At 40.3% G+C, this 18,947-nt stretch overlaps 2 protein-coding genes across 18 annotated transcripts in view; both read right to left on the minus strand.

Annotated features, from left to right (window-relative positions):
• Positions 1–18,947, minus strand: part of LOC117721623 (pro-neuregulin-1, membrane-bound isoform) — a 200,804-nt gene that overhangs the window by 99,675 nt on the left and 82,182 nt on the right. For 8 of the 17 annotated variants that reach the window (XM_034520427.2, XM_034520425.2, XM_034520426.2 and 5 more), the window contains exon 1: positions 9,288–9,955. The exons of 8 other annotated variants lie outside the window; for them this stretch is intronic. In XM_034520427.2, coding sequence (XP_034376318.1) covers positions 9,288–9,954 — 667 coding nt within the window. In that variant the 5' untranslated portion in view covers position 9,955. Of the gene's footprint in view, positions 1–9,287; positions 9,956–18,947 lie in introns of those variants that run through there. One more of the 17 variants, XM_076914000.1, reaches the window with a different exon arrangement.
• LOC143434674 (uncharacterized) lies at positions 10,291–10,476 on the minus strand. The gene has a single exon (XM_076914004.1). The coding sequence runs from the start codon at positions 10,474–10,476 to the stop codon at positions 10,291–10,293; it is 186 nt and encodes a 61-aa protein (XP_076770119.1).

An 18,947-nucleotide genomic window follows, 5' to 3' on the forward strand; every position in this document is an offset into this window, starting at 1 on the left:
GCTGGGATTAAAGGCGTGCACCACCACTGCCCGGCAAAATTCAACAATCTTAAATAGAGGAATTTTAAACATACTAAAAAGCTAAAGTCATATAGCTATGATCCCAATCATTGGCGTGAATATTAGACGTAAAACTGCAGCTAAAATTATTGATCAGGTTCCTACAATCCTGAACTTACTGAACAAAGATTAATTTAGATTTCTCTCAGTTATCAGTTAAGCAAAAAGATAAAAGGACTTGAACTAATATTTTTTAAAATTTCTCAACAATATGTTGGCTGATTATTTGACAATATTATTTTTTCATCCTTAAGAAGACCCAGAGCTACATGTTAGAAAATCTACCATGGCCCCAGCTTTAAGGACTGTAGTAAAGGGGATATCAGAGTTGCGATATGAATCCTGCTACTAACCACTCTTAGGATTTGCTTTGTAGGCAAAACTTAGCATCATGTAACAATTGATGGCTACCGATTCCTTCTGCTCCCAGAAGAGTGAGCAATTATGACCCAGGAAACTCACCAAGGGATTACAAACAAATGCTAACAAGACTTCAGGCCCAGTGTCCTTATATCATTTCATTTATTTATGGGGCTTTTATTGCCATGACTCCAACATATTTCATAATGTAAACACTTCCTGCTACTTAGCACAGGAAGGAGCAACACCAAAGTCATCAGGCTAATAGTGGTCCAGTCTGTGGTTACGATCTCATGGGCTCTCTCTCCTCCAACTCATGCGGTAAGAAAACACAGCTACTCTAGGCCACCTAATCCATAACCCTGATGTAGGTCTCAGAAAAGGGAGGAGGGACATTTAGGGAGATCACTGAAGAAGAAATAGCTGTGACCCATAAGCTCATAGAGGAAAGAGAAAAGTAACTGGGATGTGAACTATGAAAAAAAAAAAAAAAGAATAAAGGAGAAGAGATGCAAGCTGGGAAAAGGAAACTGAGACCCACATCTTATGCCAATGTCACCGGGGCTTGAGAAACCTATTGTCAATTTTCTGCCTAATCCCCACCCCCAAGCTGTCTTGTAGCACTGCTCTGTTCTTCTGAGTGCATTTATGCAAATGTATACACAATTTAATGCTCTCTTTCAAGGATGGTAGTTGGAGAAGGGATATTTTTGTACTGGAGAACTGACAGCTGGGACAAGGCCATCCCAAGAAAGGCAATTCAGCACTTGAGTGTCTACTACAGAACACTATGGCACATCAAGTCTGGTGCCTTGCATCATGCTCCTGATGAAAACATCAAAATGCTTCACCCGAGGAGGCATCCTATCCTTTTACCCAGGAAAAAAAAAAAAAATCTGCCCTTGATTCTTATCAATTACTTCTGACTTGTAAGTAGCTACCACACTGCTCCACTATTGATTCTCAGTTCAGTTTCTACACTACGTTTTTTTTTTTCAGACTTGAACCAATGGCAATCAAAATGATCAAACCATAAAAGTCTCAATCTATTCCTAGTTCTACATTAAAGAACGAATAAAAACCCATTTATTATGCTTATTACTGTATGGTCTTATATATGACAAGCTCTTACAAAATTGCTTTTCTTTGTAAAATGGTCAGTGTACTACAAAAATACTATCTTCAAGAGGACTGAAATCAATAGTCTCCAAACTAAGATTTTATTTTAAGTTCATTACAGTGGAATTCAGTATGTCTGTCTGTCTGTGTGTGTGTGTGTGTGTGTGTGTGTGTGTGTGTGTGAGACAATTATTTTTTGCTTCTACGACAGATTTTATGTCACTTTTGCACTTATGCTTTTTAAAAACCTCTGGCTATGGTTCATAGTCCCAAGTCATTTTTTTCTCCCACTTTCCTGCCCAACTATTAATGAGCAATCTTTCCCCATACAGTTTAAGTGATCTATCCAGTTTTATCCATTAACCATAAAACCATTTCCTTTTTATTTAAAGATATTCATTATATATATGAATTATTTATTTCAATCCACACAAATAGATTGTATATATTTAAATATTTTAATTTATAATAATGGTTATGTTTGATTTAGCTCATATAAAATTATTCTATGTAAATTGTTATTTCCATGTGTTTGTCAAATACTAAATATAGCCCACAGGCCTCAATTTATGTCTTCTGGGATTAGGAAATCTCAGCTTAGAATAACAAAGAAAAAGCACATGCTCTATTTCCAAAGCAAGGACTCATGATTTTTCCAGCTAAACTCAGTTCCCAGATTCACACCTTAGCCTTTTTTTCCAGAGATGTTCACACTTGTGACAGTATGCAGATATGAGCCAGAAATGCAAAGAAAGACCCATTTGTTTGAATGTAGAAAACAAATCGCCAGGGTGATTCTTTGAAGGTTACTGTGGTTGTTAAGAGTAGACTGGCATTTGAAATCAAACCTCTCCTGCAGGTTTTACTTAATATATGTCTTAAACCCTCCCCTTGCATGAAAGGTCTGCATAAATGTCTCAGCTGATGTACTTATACTTCAAACGTAGACAAACCACCACTGACAGGATCACAAGAAGGAAGGGGCAACTCGAAGAAGATAGTCAAACCTAGAACAAGGGGAAACATCTAGTATGTGTCAAGCTTGGGAACTGTTGCTCTCCAGTGCTCTACTTCATTCTCTAAGAGCCTTAGTACATGGGCACCCTATTCCCAGACAGGAGGACAGAAGCACATTCAGAGGAATGTTCTTGCTTGTCATGAACAGAGACTAGTGGGATTAAGTTCCAAGAACACCCGGGTATAAAATAATGCCTTAAGAGAAGAGCCTGAAGACCACCCCTGTAAGGAATATCAGAGGTCAAATACTTAATACCTTGCTTGGCTCACAAACTCTCCCTGAAGTGTCTGTCTCTGCTCCAATACTCTCTATGAAGAATTCATTTCTTTCTCAACAATTGACACATTTTAGTTTGAATGACTTTGACAGCTTAAAAAAAAAAAAAAAAAAAAAAAAACCTCTCATATATGAATCACTGAAAGATGATGTCCAATCTCCAGAGGGATGATCAAAATCATAGGTGTAAAATTTTCTCTGCAGTGAATGATTAAAAAGCTTTACTAATTAGAATCTGAAAAAAATGAGAAATTAAAACTTGCTGAATTATATTAATATTTATTGTTAAATATAATTAGGAAAAATGAGGGGGGAATCAGAGAGCAAGGATAGGATTCTTTGAGCCTTAGTCTTCTTCACTACGCTAATCGGTCATAGAGATATTCATTGTTGAGTCACTTCATCATCCAAGTCTGTGTTTCCTCACTTGGGAAGTAACTCAGTCCCCAAAACTGTTAGCATACACTTTATTCATATATAACCTTTGAGTGTGTACGTATGTACATACATACATACATACATACATACATAAGTATGCACACATGAGCGCATGCATGGATATATGCATGGTCAAAGGTGCCACAATAAAAATCGCAACAGCTGACTTTATTCAGGCCCAGTTAATCAGTCTTCATCTAAATTGTGTACAGACCTGGTAGGTCTTTATATGGGTGGAGAACTCATGAGTGATGATCAGATTCTATCTTTTCTCTGGGCAGTGAAACCCAAAAACTTGGGAAAATGTTATTACTATTAATGTTCTCTGCAAACCAAGACAATGCATAGAAAATATGAGCAAAATATAAAAATTACATTATTTATGGCTGTGAGATCACTAGGATCAGAAAATAACCTTACAACCTTTATATGCTAGAAAAATTATATACGTACTTTCTGTCTTTAGAGAGTGTTCTGCTCAAAGGGCTTGATTAAATAGTGCCACAATGGCCACTTGCCTTATTGGTTATAAAAGTGGGATCATTATCATTAAATGACAAAGGGCATCATCTATAGACAGATGTTCAGTGTCTGCCAGGAAGCAAAAGAGTTAAATGAAGGCCGAGAGAGGGAATGCCAGTGTGAGATAATATGTATGTATAAATGTACAGAGGTATCCCAAAATGAGTCCTTGTATTCCACCAGAGCTTAAGATCCAGGAGAGCCATGATTTCACTGTAGTGTAGGTATCTAGACATGTACAGTGGCAAGCCCACAACTGTACACTTTATGTGCACTGTTGAAGGGCAAAGAGGAGGAAATTGTAGAAGAAAACCTACCCTACTAAACAGAGTGAACATACATAATGAAAAAAGCCAGCATAAAACTACATGTGGTCTATTTTATGGTTTACTAGAAAGTTCCGTCGGCTCAGTGAGAGTGTGAGCTTTCAGGGGGCGCCCAGACAGCCATTAACGTTTTTAATGCATTGGTTATTCAATCAGTACAATCTCTTCCTTCCTGCATTGAAGGTGTACTACACTGAAGTGTTGCTAAAAGGAAGGGGAACTAAGAAAACTCAGGTACTTGGCTGAGGACACAATCACTTTCTGGAAATTGGTGACAGGCATAGAAATATTGCTGAGTCAGCAGAGAAGGCTGCATTTAGCACAGGGGGAAAAAAAGAAGGCCAGATGAGGAGAAGAAAGGAAGCTTAAGTTCACTGTTGTAAAAAAGAAACACGCATGTGCTTTTACTAGCTGGAGACAATAGTTTAAAATGGCATTCAGTATTAAAATGAAATGAAGGGGCACATGAAAAGACAGGGAGAGATGTTTAAAATGTAGTGGAATGCTGATGTGTAAAGTCAAGTGGCATTGAGCACAGCAATAAGACAGACTCAAAGCAGAGTTGGGAAGGCGGGATAGAGAATGATTGATCTGGGCATCACAAAGGAATATGGAAGAAATCTCGGAAGTGCGATATGCAAGAAAGAGGTGAGCCACACAGCCATCTGCTGTGTCTTAGAAAACAGCTCACCCTAGGTAACTCAAGCTGTTTCCAGCAGCAAGACGAACACTGTACTGATGATGATCCAGCACAGAGGGAAAAGACTACCGTGATAGAAAATTCAATAAACGCAGAACAGGAAGATGAGAGGAAAATCCAATTTTACTCATATGACTCCTACATGCTAAGCAAGTGGTTCTGGCTGAAGTACCTGCTTAATTGTTAGGTGAATGGTACTTGAAACCCTAGAGGTGGTCTCCGGCTCGAAGTGTCAAGCAGGAGGGATAAGATGACAGGAGGAAATAGTGGTGATTGTAGAAGAATGGTGTGTGTGTGTGTGTGTGTGTGTGTGTGTGTGTGTGTGTGTGTGTTTATGTGTCTGTGTGAGTGTATGTATGTGTGTGTGTTTGGCTGTATATGTACACTGTCTGTGTGAGAGTATGTGCACTTGTGTGTGTATGTATAGTATACATACACATGTATGTGTTCATGTGTGTACATGATTGAATCACACTTAAAATCAGGAGTGCTGGATACTATATTTTCTATTGTTTTGTGTCACTGAGTAAGTACTTCAGGTTAAGGAATTAGAGTATAAGCATGACATTCATCCATTTTAATCATTTGGCTCGAACTGGAGGCATTTGTCAGCCTCTTGAAATTCTTACTGTCTTCCATCTGAAACAAGTGAGGGATACGGTGGAGAGAAGTTAATAGAAGAGTGCTGCTCCAAATGGCTTCCAGTCATCAAGACAGAGGAGAAGAATCTACTTGAATTAAAAATGGAAGGTCCTTTGAAATCAAGGGAAGAGACTAGTTGGGATGGGCAACTCAGCATGTTAATCTTGTACAGATGGCAGGGTCCAAACTGTCGCTGTGCCAACAATAGCTTTTCTTTCAAGCAATCCAGTGAAGATTTAAGACAAAGCAAAACAAATTTGGCCTAAGATAAAAATATCAATATACTCTTGTCTCCAAGAAGCTGTTCTCAAGCAGGGTCTAACAACTCAAAAGCAATTTCTTTTTCAGGATAGTACCACAGTTTCCTGGCTAAAAGCTAATTAATCAATTCTTTCTCTGGCCATAGAAGCTTCTGACTTCCCCAAAGCCAGCTCTATTCATATAAATGGAGGACCAAAAAAAAAAAAAGTTTTAAAGCTCAGATAAAGAAAAAAGTTAATGGTTCAGACTGAGGATACAATAAACCATATATCCAGCACGCACGAGGCCTTGGGTTTATACTATAGAAACAGAGAGGTAGAATTTCAAGTATTGTGTGACTTATTATATAAAAACTATAAGCTTAATATGACAATAGAACCACTGTGACAATAGAAAAACTTTAGAATAAAAAAGACAAATGCAGATGTTTTTATTCTAGTTTTGCATTCAATTTCTTGAAGTCTGGTTGTGTACTTAATATGGTGAAAACATAAAAATTGTATTACATCATGAAAAAAAAATCCTCCATTCTTAAAATCCTACCATAGATAGATACTCTACCTGCAGGCCATTAAAAAGATTGCTATGCTTTTGTCTTTTATTCTACCAAAGATAGAGAACTTGTCCAGAGTCCTTGAAGACAGAGATAGTTTTAGTATTTATAAAATAAAATCTCAAGACAGGCCAGTCAATTGGGCTTGGGACTAAGAGAGCAGACGAAAACGCTATGTCTGTCACTTTTCCAGTTTCTCAGGCTCCAGGATGAAGAAGAATCAATTAGCTCTGCACAGATGATGACCTTGAAGGCTATGGCTCTGTGCTTGAGATGGTGACTATGCTGAGACGGAAGAAAATCAGGAAAGGGAGGGTGCCGTCTTGAAACCATGGCAGAGCATATTTCAGAGACAATCATGCCACTTGAAAACAGAAGCCATGATGGCAAAGTCCATGTCAAACCTGCACAGAGAAAGAAAGCCCAGTTCTTTCTACAGCTAAACTGAACTTTCTCAACCAACCCAGATGAAAAAGCAGACAAGACAACAGCACCAGGCTAAGCATTGCCTTCTCCCTTCACTTAATGACCACAGCCTTTCTAAACAACAGAAAAGGAACCGATGGCAGGTCTGCAAACCAGCATTCCTGGACTCACTGAACCTCGACTGACAGATGCCTGCTAAGTCCAGAAAGTTAAGTTTTTCACATAAGAGAACCCTGCAGGTCTAGCGCTTTAACCAACTGTTCTAACCCAGCCACCCCCCAACTTTTCAAGAGAAAACTGCTTCCCAGACATTGTGCTGGACACATTTCAGAATGCTGCAGCTGCGCTCAGGCCAGAGGTGGCTTCTGTGAGGCTTTTAAGCAGCAGTAAATCTTCCCTACTTATTGCTAATGCCATAAAAATCAATGGCCTGGCTAGGAGAGAGAGAGAGAGAGAGAGAGAGAGAGAGAGAGACAGAGACAGAGACAGAGAGAGAGAGACACAGAGAGAGACAGAGACAGAGAGAGAGAGAGAGAGAGAGAGAGAGAGACAGAGAGAGAGAGAAGAGGAAACACGGAGACAAGACGGAGAGACCCACACAGAGAGACAGAAACAGAGAGAGACAGAGAGATCGACAGATAGATAGATAGATAGATAGATAGATAGATAGATAGATAGATAGATAGACAGACAGACAGACAGACAGATAGAATGGGGTGGGGTGGAATATATAGCCTATTGAAAACATTTAGTAGAATTTCCCTTCAAAACCAATTTCTCAAAAGTTCCTGAGCACTTTCTTATGGGGACCTGCTTCAGGGTCGTGTGCTGTCTGTTTCTTTGTCTGTTCATCAGATGACAAAATTATAGTTTGTCTGAAGAGTTTTTTCAAAGAGCTACCTTAGTTTTTTTGTTTGTTTTTGTTTGTTTGTTTGTTTGTTTGTTTTTCCGGCACTTCAACCAATGTGTGCATGTTTCAACTGAAGCTTTCCGTTGCAAACAATAAAAGACAAAGAGGTAACCTTGTCTGCCTGTGTGGGGAATGCTGCCTGTCTGTAGGATCTGCACTTGCTTTTTATAGCCCATCATTTCATCTGAGTATTATTTCCCGGTCACTTTGCCAGGTGGGAAGAGGCAGCAAAGGCAGAAAGTCTGTCAGATTTTTAATGATGCTTTAGGGATTTGATGAAGATGCAAAGCTGTGCCTGCATGCAGGAGGCTTTCCTAATTACACCTGGAAAAGCAGGCTTCCTTTTCAAGCGTTTGCACAGAAGCAGGACTATGTCAAACCATCTTGAGTCTCATGCACATACCAAGTTTGGTTTTCCTGAGTTTCTCTAGCATACTGCACAGCTTCATTCTGAACCCTACTGTGTGGGAAAACTGAAGGGGTGCTTTATTACAGACTCTACCCTCAGCTCCTTCTAACACTTAAGTGTTTTACATGCATTGTTGAAAATCAAATTCTCTCATCTTTTAGGGTTTCTTTTTTCCTACTAAGTAAACTCATCAACAGTAATAATAAAGAGTGGGAAAGGCAGAAACAGAAAACACTGCAAACATTTCTTTAAATATTATAACAAAAAAAAAAAAACAGCTCAGTACTGACATTTGGAACAATCTGGCTGGTCATCATCTCATGGCTGTCAACTTTCCACCATAAAGCTAAGGCAATGACCTCTGCACACACCAGTGTTTCATTCCAGATTGTTTTTAATAGTGTGGTGTCTTTTTTCTCACAGGTTATAAAACCAGGATTTGGCAATATGATGGGGTTAAATGACACATGTTCAAAAAAAAAAAAAAAAAAAAAGGTACCTAGTTAATGGTCCTCACAGTTTTTAATGACTGGCAAGAAATCTATTTAAATACTTGATTACAGAAGACAAAACTCATTTAGGAAAAATCCCTCTGTGGAGAACTGCAGTTTGTTTTAAACAGAACACAAACTGCCTCTGGTAAGTTCCTATGAGACCTGTGCAGTATAGCTATGGTCCGAAGACAGCAGAGGGAGGACCGTGTCCTCAGACTTGCTGCAGTATCCGAAGCAAACAATGAAAATTCAGACGTGCAGGAGATGTAATGAAGAGGCAGGAAGAAGAGCTAGAGAAAGATGACAGGCAGCTTGGGGCTCCAGGAAGATGGAATAGGAAGGAAGAAGGCGAACTAAACTCTGCAGAGGGACAAGGGACAATGCAAAATAATACTTAATGGCACACAGAAGTTACATAGCTATTAATATAGGAAGGGCAGTCAGATATTAACTTCTAAAACTACTGTAAATCAATTGAGCTTAGCTTACATCTAAAGCCTGACTTAAAAGATGCTTGTAGTTCTTGATTGACAACTTCAGACTTAACAACCTGGCTACATGGAGTTGCTGTTTAAAAACCTGATTCATCCTAGGGGTTTATAAGATTCTTTTATTTTGTTTTTCACTGTCACATGATTCACCAAATAAAACCTCCCGGGGGTTAAAATGCAAACGCAAAGGAAATAGCTAGCCCTCTAGAGAATGCCTTCTGGAAGCTCCCGCCCACCCTTTCTTTTAAGCCACCATCAGTCTCTCTTTCTCTCACTACTTACAAAGTTTAGGAGCAGTTTGCAGATTAGTTTCTGTTGTTTGTGGCTGAGTTCCTGACTTGGGTGTTCTCACCTCAGGGGTCCGAGCTGGAGAAGGGAAGGGCGGTGCGGTAGAGTGTAAGGGAGAAAAAGCAGACAGCCGGTTCTTCCGGGTCGGTACTGCTGAAGGTTCAGAGGCCACAGCAACATGGTCACCTTGCACTGTAACATGAGCCTCAGCTTCAGACTGAGCCTTAGAGACAGGTGAAGTGTACGCCTCAGATGATATCAAAACAGCTGAGGCAGCAGTTGGATCCAGAGAAATAACAGGGTCCTGGCCTAACCCCCCAGGGTCAAGGTGGGTAGGAGAGTCGTATTCAAATATCTTGTCCACAAATACCCACTTTAGGCCAGCAATGCAGAGGCAGAGGCTCACAAGGCAAGCCAGAATGGGGACAATGCAGATCTTCTCAGAGTTGAGGCACCCTCTCAGGCGCTCAGCTTCCAGGCACACACAGCAGGGCACCGCCAGGCCCAGGAGTCCAGGGCTTCTCCCATCTTCTGTGTGGGTGTCTGGCATATGTTCCGCTGCCGGAAGCCCATCGAGAGATGGGTCTGCACTCAGCTGAGTGGAGGGGCTGGAGGACCTCCCGCCAGCTACCTCAGACATGTCTGGGGAATAAATCTCCATCGGCTCACCTCCAGAAGGCCTGGCCTCTCTCACAGTGCGTTACCATGCAGAGCTCCCCCCAACCAAATGATACAGCATCTTGAAGGGGGAAATCGATAAGGCTCCCAAGTCCAAGGCCATTATCCAAAGTAAGAGAGCTTAGGAGGAGGCAAGAAAAAGAAAAAGAAAAACGAAAAAGAAAGAGCTTCTGGCAACTATAAAATAGAAGTGTACCGAAATATCTTGAGCTGTTGTTTCTGGGACACTTTTTCAGTTCTTTCAAAGGCTTCTCCAAACCATCCCGGTTGGTCAAGAAGGCAAGGGACCAAAATAGGAAGCAAGCTGATGCCTAGCCGATTAAGTAAACCAGTATCCCAAACTGAAAGGCATGTTTCTCACCTCAAGCGTCTGAAGCTGGTGTCTGCTTAGAGGAAGAAAACAACTGTCATGCAGGAGAAGTAAAAGCAAAAGCAAGACCAGAGGAGGCGGCGGCGGCAGCAGCGGCGGCGGCAGGAGAGGCAGCAGCGACAGTAGCAACAGCATCCTGTCGTGTTAACGCAGCGGCTGAAAGAGGCTGAATCATTACAGAGCAGCAGGTGCCTGCCCTCTGAGCATCACTGCAAACAGTACCATTGCACAAGGATGCGAGGGCAGGAGGAGCCAGGAGGGGCGGTAACTCCCTTCCCCGCCCTGCCTCCACCCCCACCCCCAACCACTCCTCTTTGTCCTTCTTGCGCTCAGTCACTTTTTCCTCTGTAATCTTCCTTCTTCACAGCTTCTTTCTCTTCTTCCTCCTCCCTCATCCTAAATATATATTCTCACCTTCTTTCCTCCTCCTCTGTCTCCTGTGCCCCCCACCCGGAGTCTCCACTTTACTGTTAGCTAGTCTCTAATAAGTACAGTACACCCAGCAACACAGGTCCGCCAGTGAGTTCCTATTTTATCCAATTACAAGGAATAAAGGCCAGAGAAAAGAGAAGCAGCCAGGAACCAGCTAGACTTGGTCTCCCCCTGGCCCCTTCCCCTCCCCCCTTTTTATTTCCCTCTACCAAAGCAGGCCCCAGTCTCCCATCCCACACTCCACCTTGCTTGCTTTCCGTCTTGCTGGCTCTCTTCTCTTCACCCACTGTGGGGTCAGAAAAAGCCCGGGATCGATGCTAACAATCTAACAACGTTGGGCTGGAGGGGGATGGGAGTGGAGGGTGGAGGTGGGACCTTCTGGGTTAGACCTGAGGCTTGGCAAAGTCTGATCTCTGACTCCTCCCCAGAGAGGTAGGCTTTTCAACAGCAATTTCTTGCTGCCTGCCGCTGAGCCGCATTCCTTCCGTCCGTAGCCGTAGCCAGTTCTCTAATAAGTTTTGTTCACTAACAGGACTCTTATTACCCGATTTTCAACCAACAGTTAGAACACTGTTTTCTAAACCATGGACAGCTCTGCCTTCGGCCTTTCCTGTGGCTAAAGATTTTGCAATGCCCAGTGCAAACTGCTGAGTGTGTGCTGGGGCAGGATGGGGTGTGGGGGTGTGGGGGAAGGGAAAAAGTCTGAGTGTCTGTTCTTTACATTTTCTATCCCCTTATTCCATCCAGAGTAGACTAGAATAACCCTAAGAGGAATGCTTATGCTATCTACGGCTTCATTTTCAAATTAGCTTTTCATGTTGACTCCACACTGCAGAGGAGGCTTGAATTCCCTGGACACTGTAATACACACCACATCTCCTCAGCTATAATCACACTGCAAGTATTGAGAATTTGCTATAAGAGCGTGCCTTGTAGATTAGGTTTCAGTAGCTGTAATTTACAGATAACTTCCATGCTGATTTGTTTGTTTGTTTGTTTGTTTTGAAACAGGACTTGAAGTACTGGAATAAATGGAAGAAACTCACTGTCTCTAAGAGCAAGCACAGACTCCAGGGAACATTCTGTGGTATGCCAGTGTCTGTTCTGTTCATCTAAACATTTGAGCCACACTTCACTGCGCCTGGACATCCAAATGGCTTCCAAGGAACCAAATGGCATCCAAGGAACTATGTCAACAGGGGCAGGGAGCAGGTCTTACAAACTGGCTTCATTGCCATCCCATGCAGACCCGGGGCAGTGACAAGCAATGCTCAACTCTTAAGGAAATCTGCATTAAGCGTTAAGCACAATTCATCTTGTGCAACACAATTCTACTGCTTTGAAATATATTTAAGCCTTTTTTACATGCCAGGAGGTAAGAATATTATCATTTCCTTCCAGATGAAATTATTCCACAATTATGAATGATTCAAAGGGCATTGGTATCTTAAACTATGTTTTCAGTCCTGTCATTGCCACCAACAAAAGCCCGGCTGGATTTGCATAATTGTAACCAGGATTATGACAGGCTCACAGGCACAAATGAGTCATCCGAGAGTTCACCTCTACACAACCTGCCTGTGTATGCACCAGTATTCTGAAATTGTTCATAGGATCATTTTCTGGCTTCATTTACTTGATTTTAAGAAAATGAGAGTTTTCTTAACAAAGAGTCTAGTGATGGACATGAAATTTTTTAGTGCGAGAAATCCCCACTAAAGCATTTGATGCTTCAGGTTTTAATTGCTAATATTCGTGTCAATATTCAAATAAAATAGCATCTTGATACACTCAGTGATTATAGCATCTTCAAGGTTTACTATGTCTAATTATACTTGATGCTTTCAAACCTTACATTCAAGGACTGAACTGGAGCTTATCCGTAGTCAAGGTCATTTAAATGTCAAAGACTGGATGGAATCAGGTAGCTCCAAGCCTGGCAGGTGTGAGGGAACACCAAGGACATAACCCACAGCTCTGAAAAGGTGTTATATCACTCCCACCAATAGCAATTACCTCCCTTACCTCAGTCACAGAAAAAGTTGCTGGCTCATTCTCTAGTTGTCATATTAACCTTAATCGCAGGGAAGGTTGCTGCTGACTCTCCGGCTGTCTTATTTAAAACCCTTGTCACTTACAAGGAAAAGGATCATGTTACCCACAGACTAGGACAAAACATCAGAGAGGGACTAGACTCCTAGGACTGTCACAACTATCCTCGGGCTCAGATTACACAAGTCAGACTTTAGAATGTATGCTCCCCCCTCGGATGTGCATTTTGTGAACTTTGTGGCTTCTTGCTCCCATCAGCCTGCAGAAATCCAGCTTCCTATAGAACTATTGATTTGCTATTTTTTTCTATTAAATTAAAAAATGAATGGAAGTGTGAAGGGGAGGACAGAAGTAAAGGGAAAAAAAGGGAATTCTCCATTACTTCTCCCCTGGGAACCAGGTGCCAGAAGCTGCCTCTTACCCACCCTCACATCCTTTTCAGCAATAAAGTCTGAGGAAGCCAGTGTCCATAGGGTTACCACTGGACACTTCTTGGGATGCAACACATTTGTTTTTAGAGAGAGCTTCTAGGCAGACCATTGTTAACCCTGTAAAGTCCACCTTAATGAGACCCAGGAACACCCATTCCTGTGTGTTCTTAGAAACATGAAATGAAATCTTACAGCTTTCTAAAAACCCTATAATTACCACCTCCTTCGTAACCATAAAAGCTGTGTTTATTGAGCTCCACCTATGTGCCAGGAACTCCTCAAGTTCACAATTAACATTATGTCTCATCGCCTCTCAGCCTTTCAAGTCTGCTCAGCTTGAAAATGAAGAGACAGGTAACTCAGGTAATCTAAGCAGAAAATAACTATTAAATGAAAGGGCTAAAATTTTAAGAAGGCCAGATTCATGCTGTTTCTGCTGAGAAAAACGAAAAATAAACCAAAACAAGCAAAAAAACACTATTCCTTTTCTTAGAAAAATAAAAAATACCTATTATGTACTTTTTATGCATTAGTTCACTGGGAGAATAAAGGAACTAGAGTGTACAACTATTAATATAAGACTTTAATGTAAGAAAACTTAAAGGTGTGTAGTTTCTAAAAGAATATGCCTTCTTAAGTTTTGCCAAGTGACTTTCAAAAATTAGTTATGGGGATTAGTTATGGATTAGACATAAATCCAAAGACTGTTTTTCATAGTTTAAATGGAATGAGTTCATCAGCAGCCTCAGTCCCAGGACTCTTCTGGGGAAGATATTTCAATTATGTACTGCTGTGAAAGCAACTGTTTTGAAATATCATTACAAGCGCCATCACTAGGCTGCAGGCTGACTGGGTTCAGCTGGGTGCTTCTGCTGCTCTGTTTGACACCAACTGGGGCTGCAATCAGCTCAAGGCACAATGAGGCTGGAGCATTCAAGGTGGCTCACATCGGGAACCAGACATCAGCTGGGCTCACCATGGATGTCAAATGGTATACCAGCATGGGGGGCTTCTCCTCCTCAGGGCTTGAGTTTCTCACCACATGGCAGTTGTTGATGAGAACTGTCTATCCCCAGAGACAGGAAGCTCAGGCTACCACTCCTGCTATGGGAGTTGCATAAGATATTATCCCTATTCTTAGTTGTTAAGTAGTCACGGTGCCGGACCAGACTCAGAGCGGTAGTAATACATCTTAATAATAAAAATAAAATGTGCTCTTAATAAAAATAAAATATGTTGCTGCCACAACTCATCAGCCACCAAAGTAAGTACCAAAGTTAGTGTTAGAAACTAAGTCAGGGTCAAGAGGGGTCACAGAACACAGAATGGATTTGGCAGCACCAAGTCAAATATGCAAGCATTTCTGATCCACTTTTCCAATACTCTAGCTTCCTTTTAAGCCAGGATCAACAAAAAGAGAGAGACAGAGAGAGAAAGAGAGAAAGAGAGAGAGAGAGAGAGAGAGAGAGAGAGAGACCCACTACATTATCAATGAAAATGCTTAAGGCTGGAGATGTAGCTCAGTGGGAGAGTGTCTGCCTAGCACACAAATGACTTCAGTTCAATCACCACAACTAAAACCAAACAAAGACCAACAGTTAAAAAAAAAAAATCATCAAGTGATCAATCATTAAATACCACTGTGACTCAAATACAAGTGAAGCAATTTATGTCTGCATTTATTTCGCTTCTGTTTTTATTATCAGCAGTAAGTACACTAGCTTTAGGAGATGAAAAGGGTCGGCAAATATCATTTTGCTCTGACCATACAACCCAAACTTATTCTCTCTCTTCCTCTTCCTTTATTGTTCCACTTGAAAACGTTTACCAAAGCTTCTATTTTAACAGCTTCAAAAAGATAGAGTTCGGATAACATAGAATGGTGACAACAGGAACATCATGTTGAGATAATCACAGGCAGAAGTGATGAATCACCTACTTATTTGCTACTGAAATGTGAAACCATTGGGTTTACAAGACAGCTCACGGCCCTAAGTGGGGTTTTACAAACTGGCTGCTCTATCAGAACATAAGATACCCAAAAGTCTTTATTGGACTAAAACATCCTCCAGTCTACACCTAGCTTCTCATACTTTCCCAAATCACAGTGTTTGTTTGATTATTTATTTATTTTTTTATTCCTTTTGTGATAGGCTCTCATTGTGCATGCCTAGACTCACCTAGAACTTATCCTACGTACCAGTGTGACTCCAAACTTGCAGCAGTCCTCCCGCCCCAACTTCTCAAGATTAGGAATTATAGCCGTGTGCCATCATACCTGGTTTCCAATCAGATTTCTTGACCTCATTTACTACATTCGTTCAGTCATATGCTATTATTCAATTATATCATGCATACAGAGTTAAGGAGGAGTTGTGAGCTACTCAACATTTGTTTTGTTTCATTGTTTATTTCAGATTGAGATGGAGCTCCATAGACTTTCCTTCCTTGAATATACTGTCAGGCATTTAACATCCTCCTGTCTGTCTAAACTGTCTGTGTATTCCTTCACATTTTTTTTCTAGTCTTTAATGCCCAGATCACATACTTCCCTGTAAAGTTTCTAATTAGAAATTGTTTTCTAATTTAAGTAAATCAAGCCTAGTGATCCTTGGTCATCGTAGATCCTACCAAAGACAATAGAAGAGTTGAAGAAATGTGTAGATTTTGTTTCTCCCAGTAATTCTCTCTCCCCAGTGAAAAGGTACCTGATAAAGCAAACCAAACCTGAATGATGTTTCATGATCCTTCACAGGGCAGATGGGGATTGACAGAAAGCCATTTCCTCTCTGGGGCAGGGAAGCTGTACCCGCTGTGGGCAGGGCATCAAGATGGCATACATTCCTCTTTCTTACCCACTGGAATGATCTTGGAGAAGAGAACTTTACTCATCTCTAAGATTCTTTTGCTGCATCGTCATCCTATTGATTGTCTGTAGTTCTCTGTGCTCCATTTGAAACATAATGATCAATTGCCTCTGGCACATCCTATCCTTCAGACTCGATTCCAGTAGATAGCCATGGATGTAAGGTCATCAGGACAGTTCTTTTTGTTAAATATAATAGTTATAGTAAGTTCATTTTACTTTTATAGAGAGTTGATGTTGTACTCCCCACAAATGAAGTGCGCAGCTACATATAAACCCACTTCTGCAAGTGGAAAATTCCAGTTTTGCTATTGTAAATGAAGCATAAATGTACATATTTGTGTAGTACAATGAGATAATTGAAGCTATCATTATTGAAACATAAGAAACAGCATTTTTAATCTCCACATAATTTCTTTAATATGCATCTTATTTTATGTCATTTTTCTTTGAAATCCCAATGAGTATGTCTTGAATCTCAGTGGAAGTAATGACTACAAAGTGTGACAGCCATGGTGTCATCCACTCTAAAACAGTTACAAAATTATTGAAGGTGACTTTTCGGTTAGTGAAAAGCTCATTGGAGTATCAACTTCTCTACTACTTAATTGTTAACACCCATTATGTTATTTTTGAATGGTATTACTAGACTAAAGTAATAACACCATATTTTATAGGTTGCCCTTTCTTCTATAAAGGATCAGTACGTAATACAGAAGCTGAGGATTCAGCTTCAAGATAGAGAATGCTTATCTAGAATGCATGGATCCCAGTTCAATGCAAAGCACAGGAAAAAAGGAAAAACGAAAGGTGCCCTGGGGAGGATGGGTTTGCAGCATTAACTATCTCACAATTTCTAATTCATGCTAAGGACTTCAAAAGTACAGTGAAGAAAATAAGGAACTTATAGATCATCGAGACAATCCATTTGGAACATTTTTTAATGGGAAAAGGTTTATTCTATTCTCCTAAAATGTTATCTGTCTGTTCAGTTCCCTTCCATTTCCCTATTTAATGTATTCTATATCTATGAGCAAAGGAAGGTGGCAGCTATCTTGTCTGTCTTTTCTGTAATTCCTGTAGATTTTTTTCCCCTTTTAATCAAATCACATGCAGAATGTAGGCCATAGAAGCACCCCATCCATTTCACCCGTTTTCTAGCACCTAGAACATGCATGGTGCACAGAAGCACTTAGGTATTTGTTGAGTACACTGATAGCAATGAAATGTTGTCTTAAGGAAAGATGTATAAAATGGTGGTGGTGATGGGGTTCTCCAGGAGCCAGGTACTCCCTGGCTTTACCTGGGTGAGTAAATCAAATGATGTTACATAACAGGGGTGTGAGGAGGGAGCCTGTTTATGATGGAAAAAGGAACCTAAAGGAAACATCTCTATATAAATCCCCTGTGGTCTTGTGGCTGGATGGTCAGTTATATACATTGACTTAGTCACCTTAAACGCAAATCTTGCTCTTTGGATTTATCCCTAGCTTCTATGAAGTTGCAGGCATGAGGCAGCTTAGCTAATAGAGATTTCCTGTCTGATTTTCCCCTTGAGTCTTAGGACAAATATAACAAAAATAGCCATAGGCAGTTTATCTTTTAAGTGTGTGTGTGTGTGTGTGTAATTTTACTCAACATAATAGTACAGAATGTATATTATTAGTTTAGTGGAAGAAATTTTGGTTAAAAATATAGAAAAAAATATGTACAGTACATCTGGTAACAAATACCATCTCAATTCAAGTATAGCAGATTTTTAAATACAGAAGTAATTGAATTTTACCTTTACATAGAAAATAATAATTTGTTTAAAGTTCAGTTTATATTGGAGGCTGGAGAGATGGCTCAGAAGTTAAGAGCATATACTGATTTTGCTAAGGATCCAAGTTCAATTCCCAACATCCACACAGTAGCTCACAATTTCCTGTAACTCTAGCTCCAGAGGGATCTAACACACAAACACACAAACACCACAGACAGAAACACACACATACACACACACATACACACACATGCACATATAAACACATGTACACACAGAAGCACAGACACACATGTATGCATGTATGCACACACAGACACATGCACAAACACACTCACACATGCACACCCATATGAACTTTTAAAAATCTTACACAATAACAATGAAAAACCCTGGACTACATAATAATTTGAGGCTATCCTTGGCCATATTAGATCCTGGCTCAAAAAATAAAAACAAGCCATCCAGGTATGGTGGTGCATGACTTTAATCCCAACACTTGAAAGCCAGAAGTGGGCATATCTCTGTGAGTTTAAGGCCAGCCTGGTCTGCATAGTGAGTTCCAGTATAGTTGGGGCTAGAGAAACCTGTCTCAAAAAAAAAAAAAAAAAAAAAAAAAAAAAGAAAAAAATCAAAACATTAAAAAAAAAAAAAACCCACTGATTTTTGTGTTGCTTTACAAAATGATTACTAAACAAGTCAGAAATTCAGGTAACATGTAGCACAGCATATTATTTATAGTAAATGTTACAGAAATATGCATTCATTTGATCTTTGCTTTAAATAAGAGCATATGAAGGGAGCCATGAATTACTTTACACAAACCTGGGCATGTAAGAAACGCATGCAGTGTGTCTGGAGTAAAGCAAACCTGCGGAGAGAATCGTCTAGTGTTTTACTTTTTAAAATGATCCGTATATCTAAAGATGAAAGACTCTGAACAAAGGAACTATCCTATAACTTACAATTCAATTAAAGTCTCTGGCTTTCTCTCTCCTTTTTTCTGATCCAAAAGCGAATGTCAAGTTGTGCCAAAGGGGAGGGAAGCTAAAATACATGC

Source organism: Arvicanthis niloticus, chromosome 16 (assembly GCF_011762505.2).
Source record: "Arvicanthis niloticus isolate mArvNil1 chromosome 16, mArvNil1.pat.X, whole genome shotgun sequence".
Lineage (NCBI taxonomy): Eukaryota > Metazoa > Chordata > Mammalia > Rodentia > Muridae > Arvicanthis > Arvicanthis niloticus.

Excerpts from the sequence above, each read along its gene's own strand:
- LOC143434674 (XM_076914004.1), bottom strand. The coding sequence starts at position 10,476 with ATGCTGTTGCTACTGTCGCTGCTGCCTCTCCTGCCGCCGCCGCTGCTG.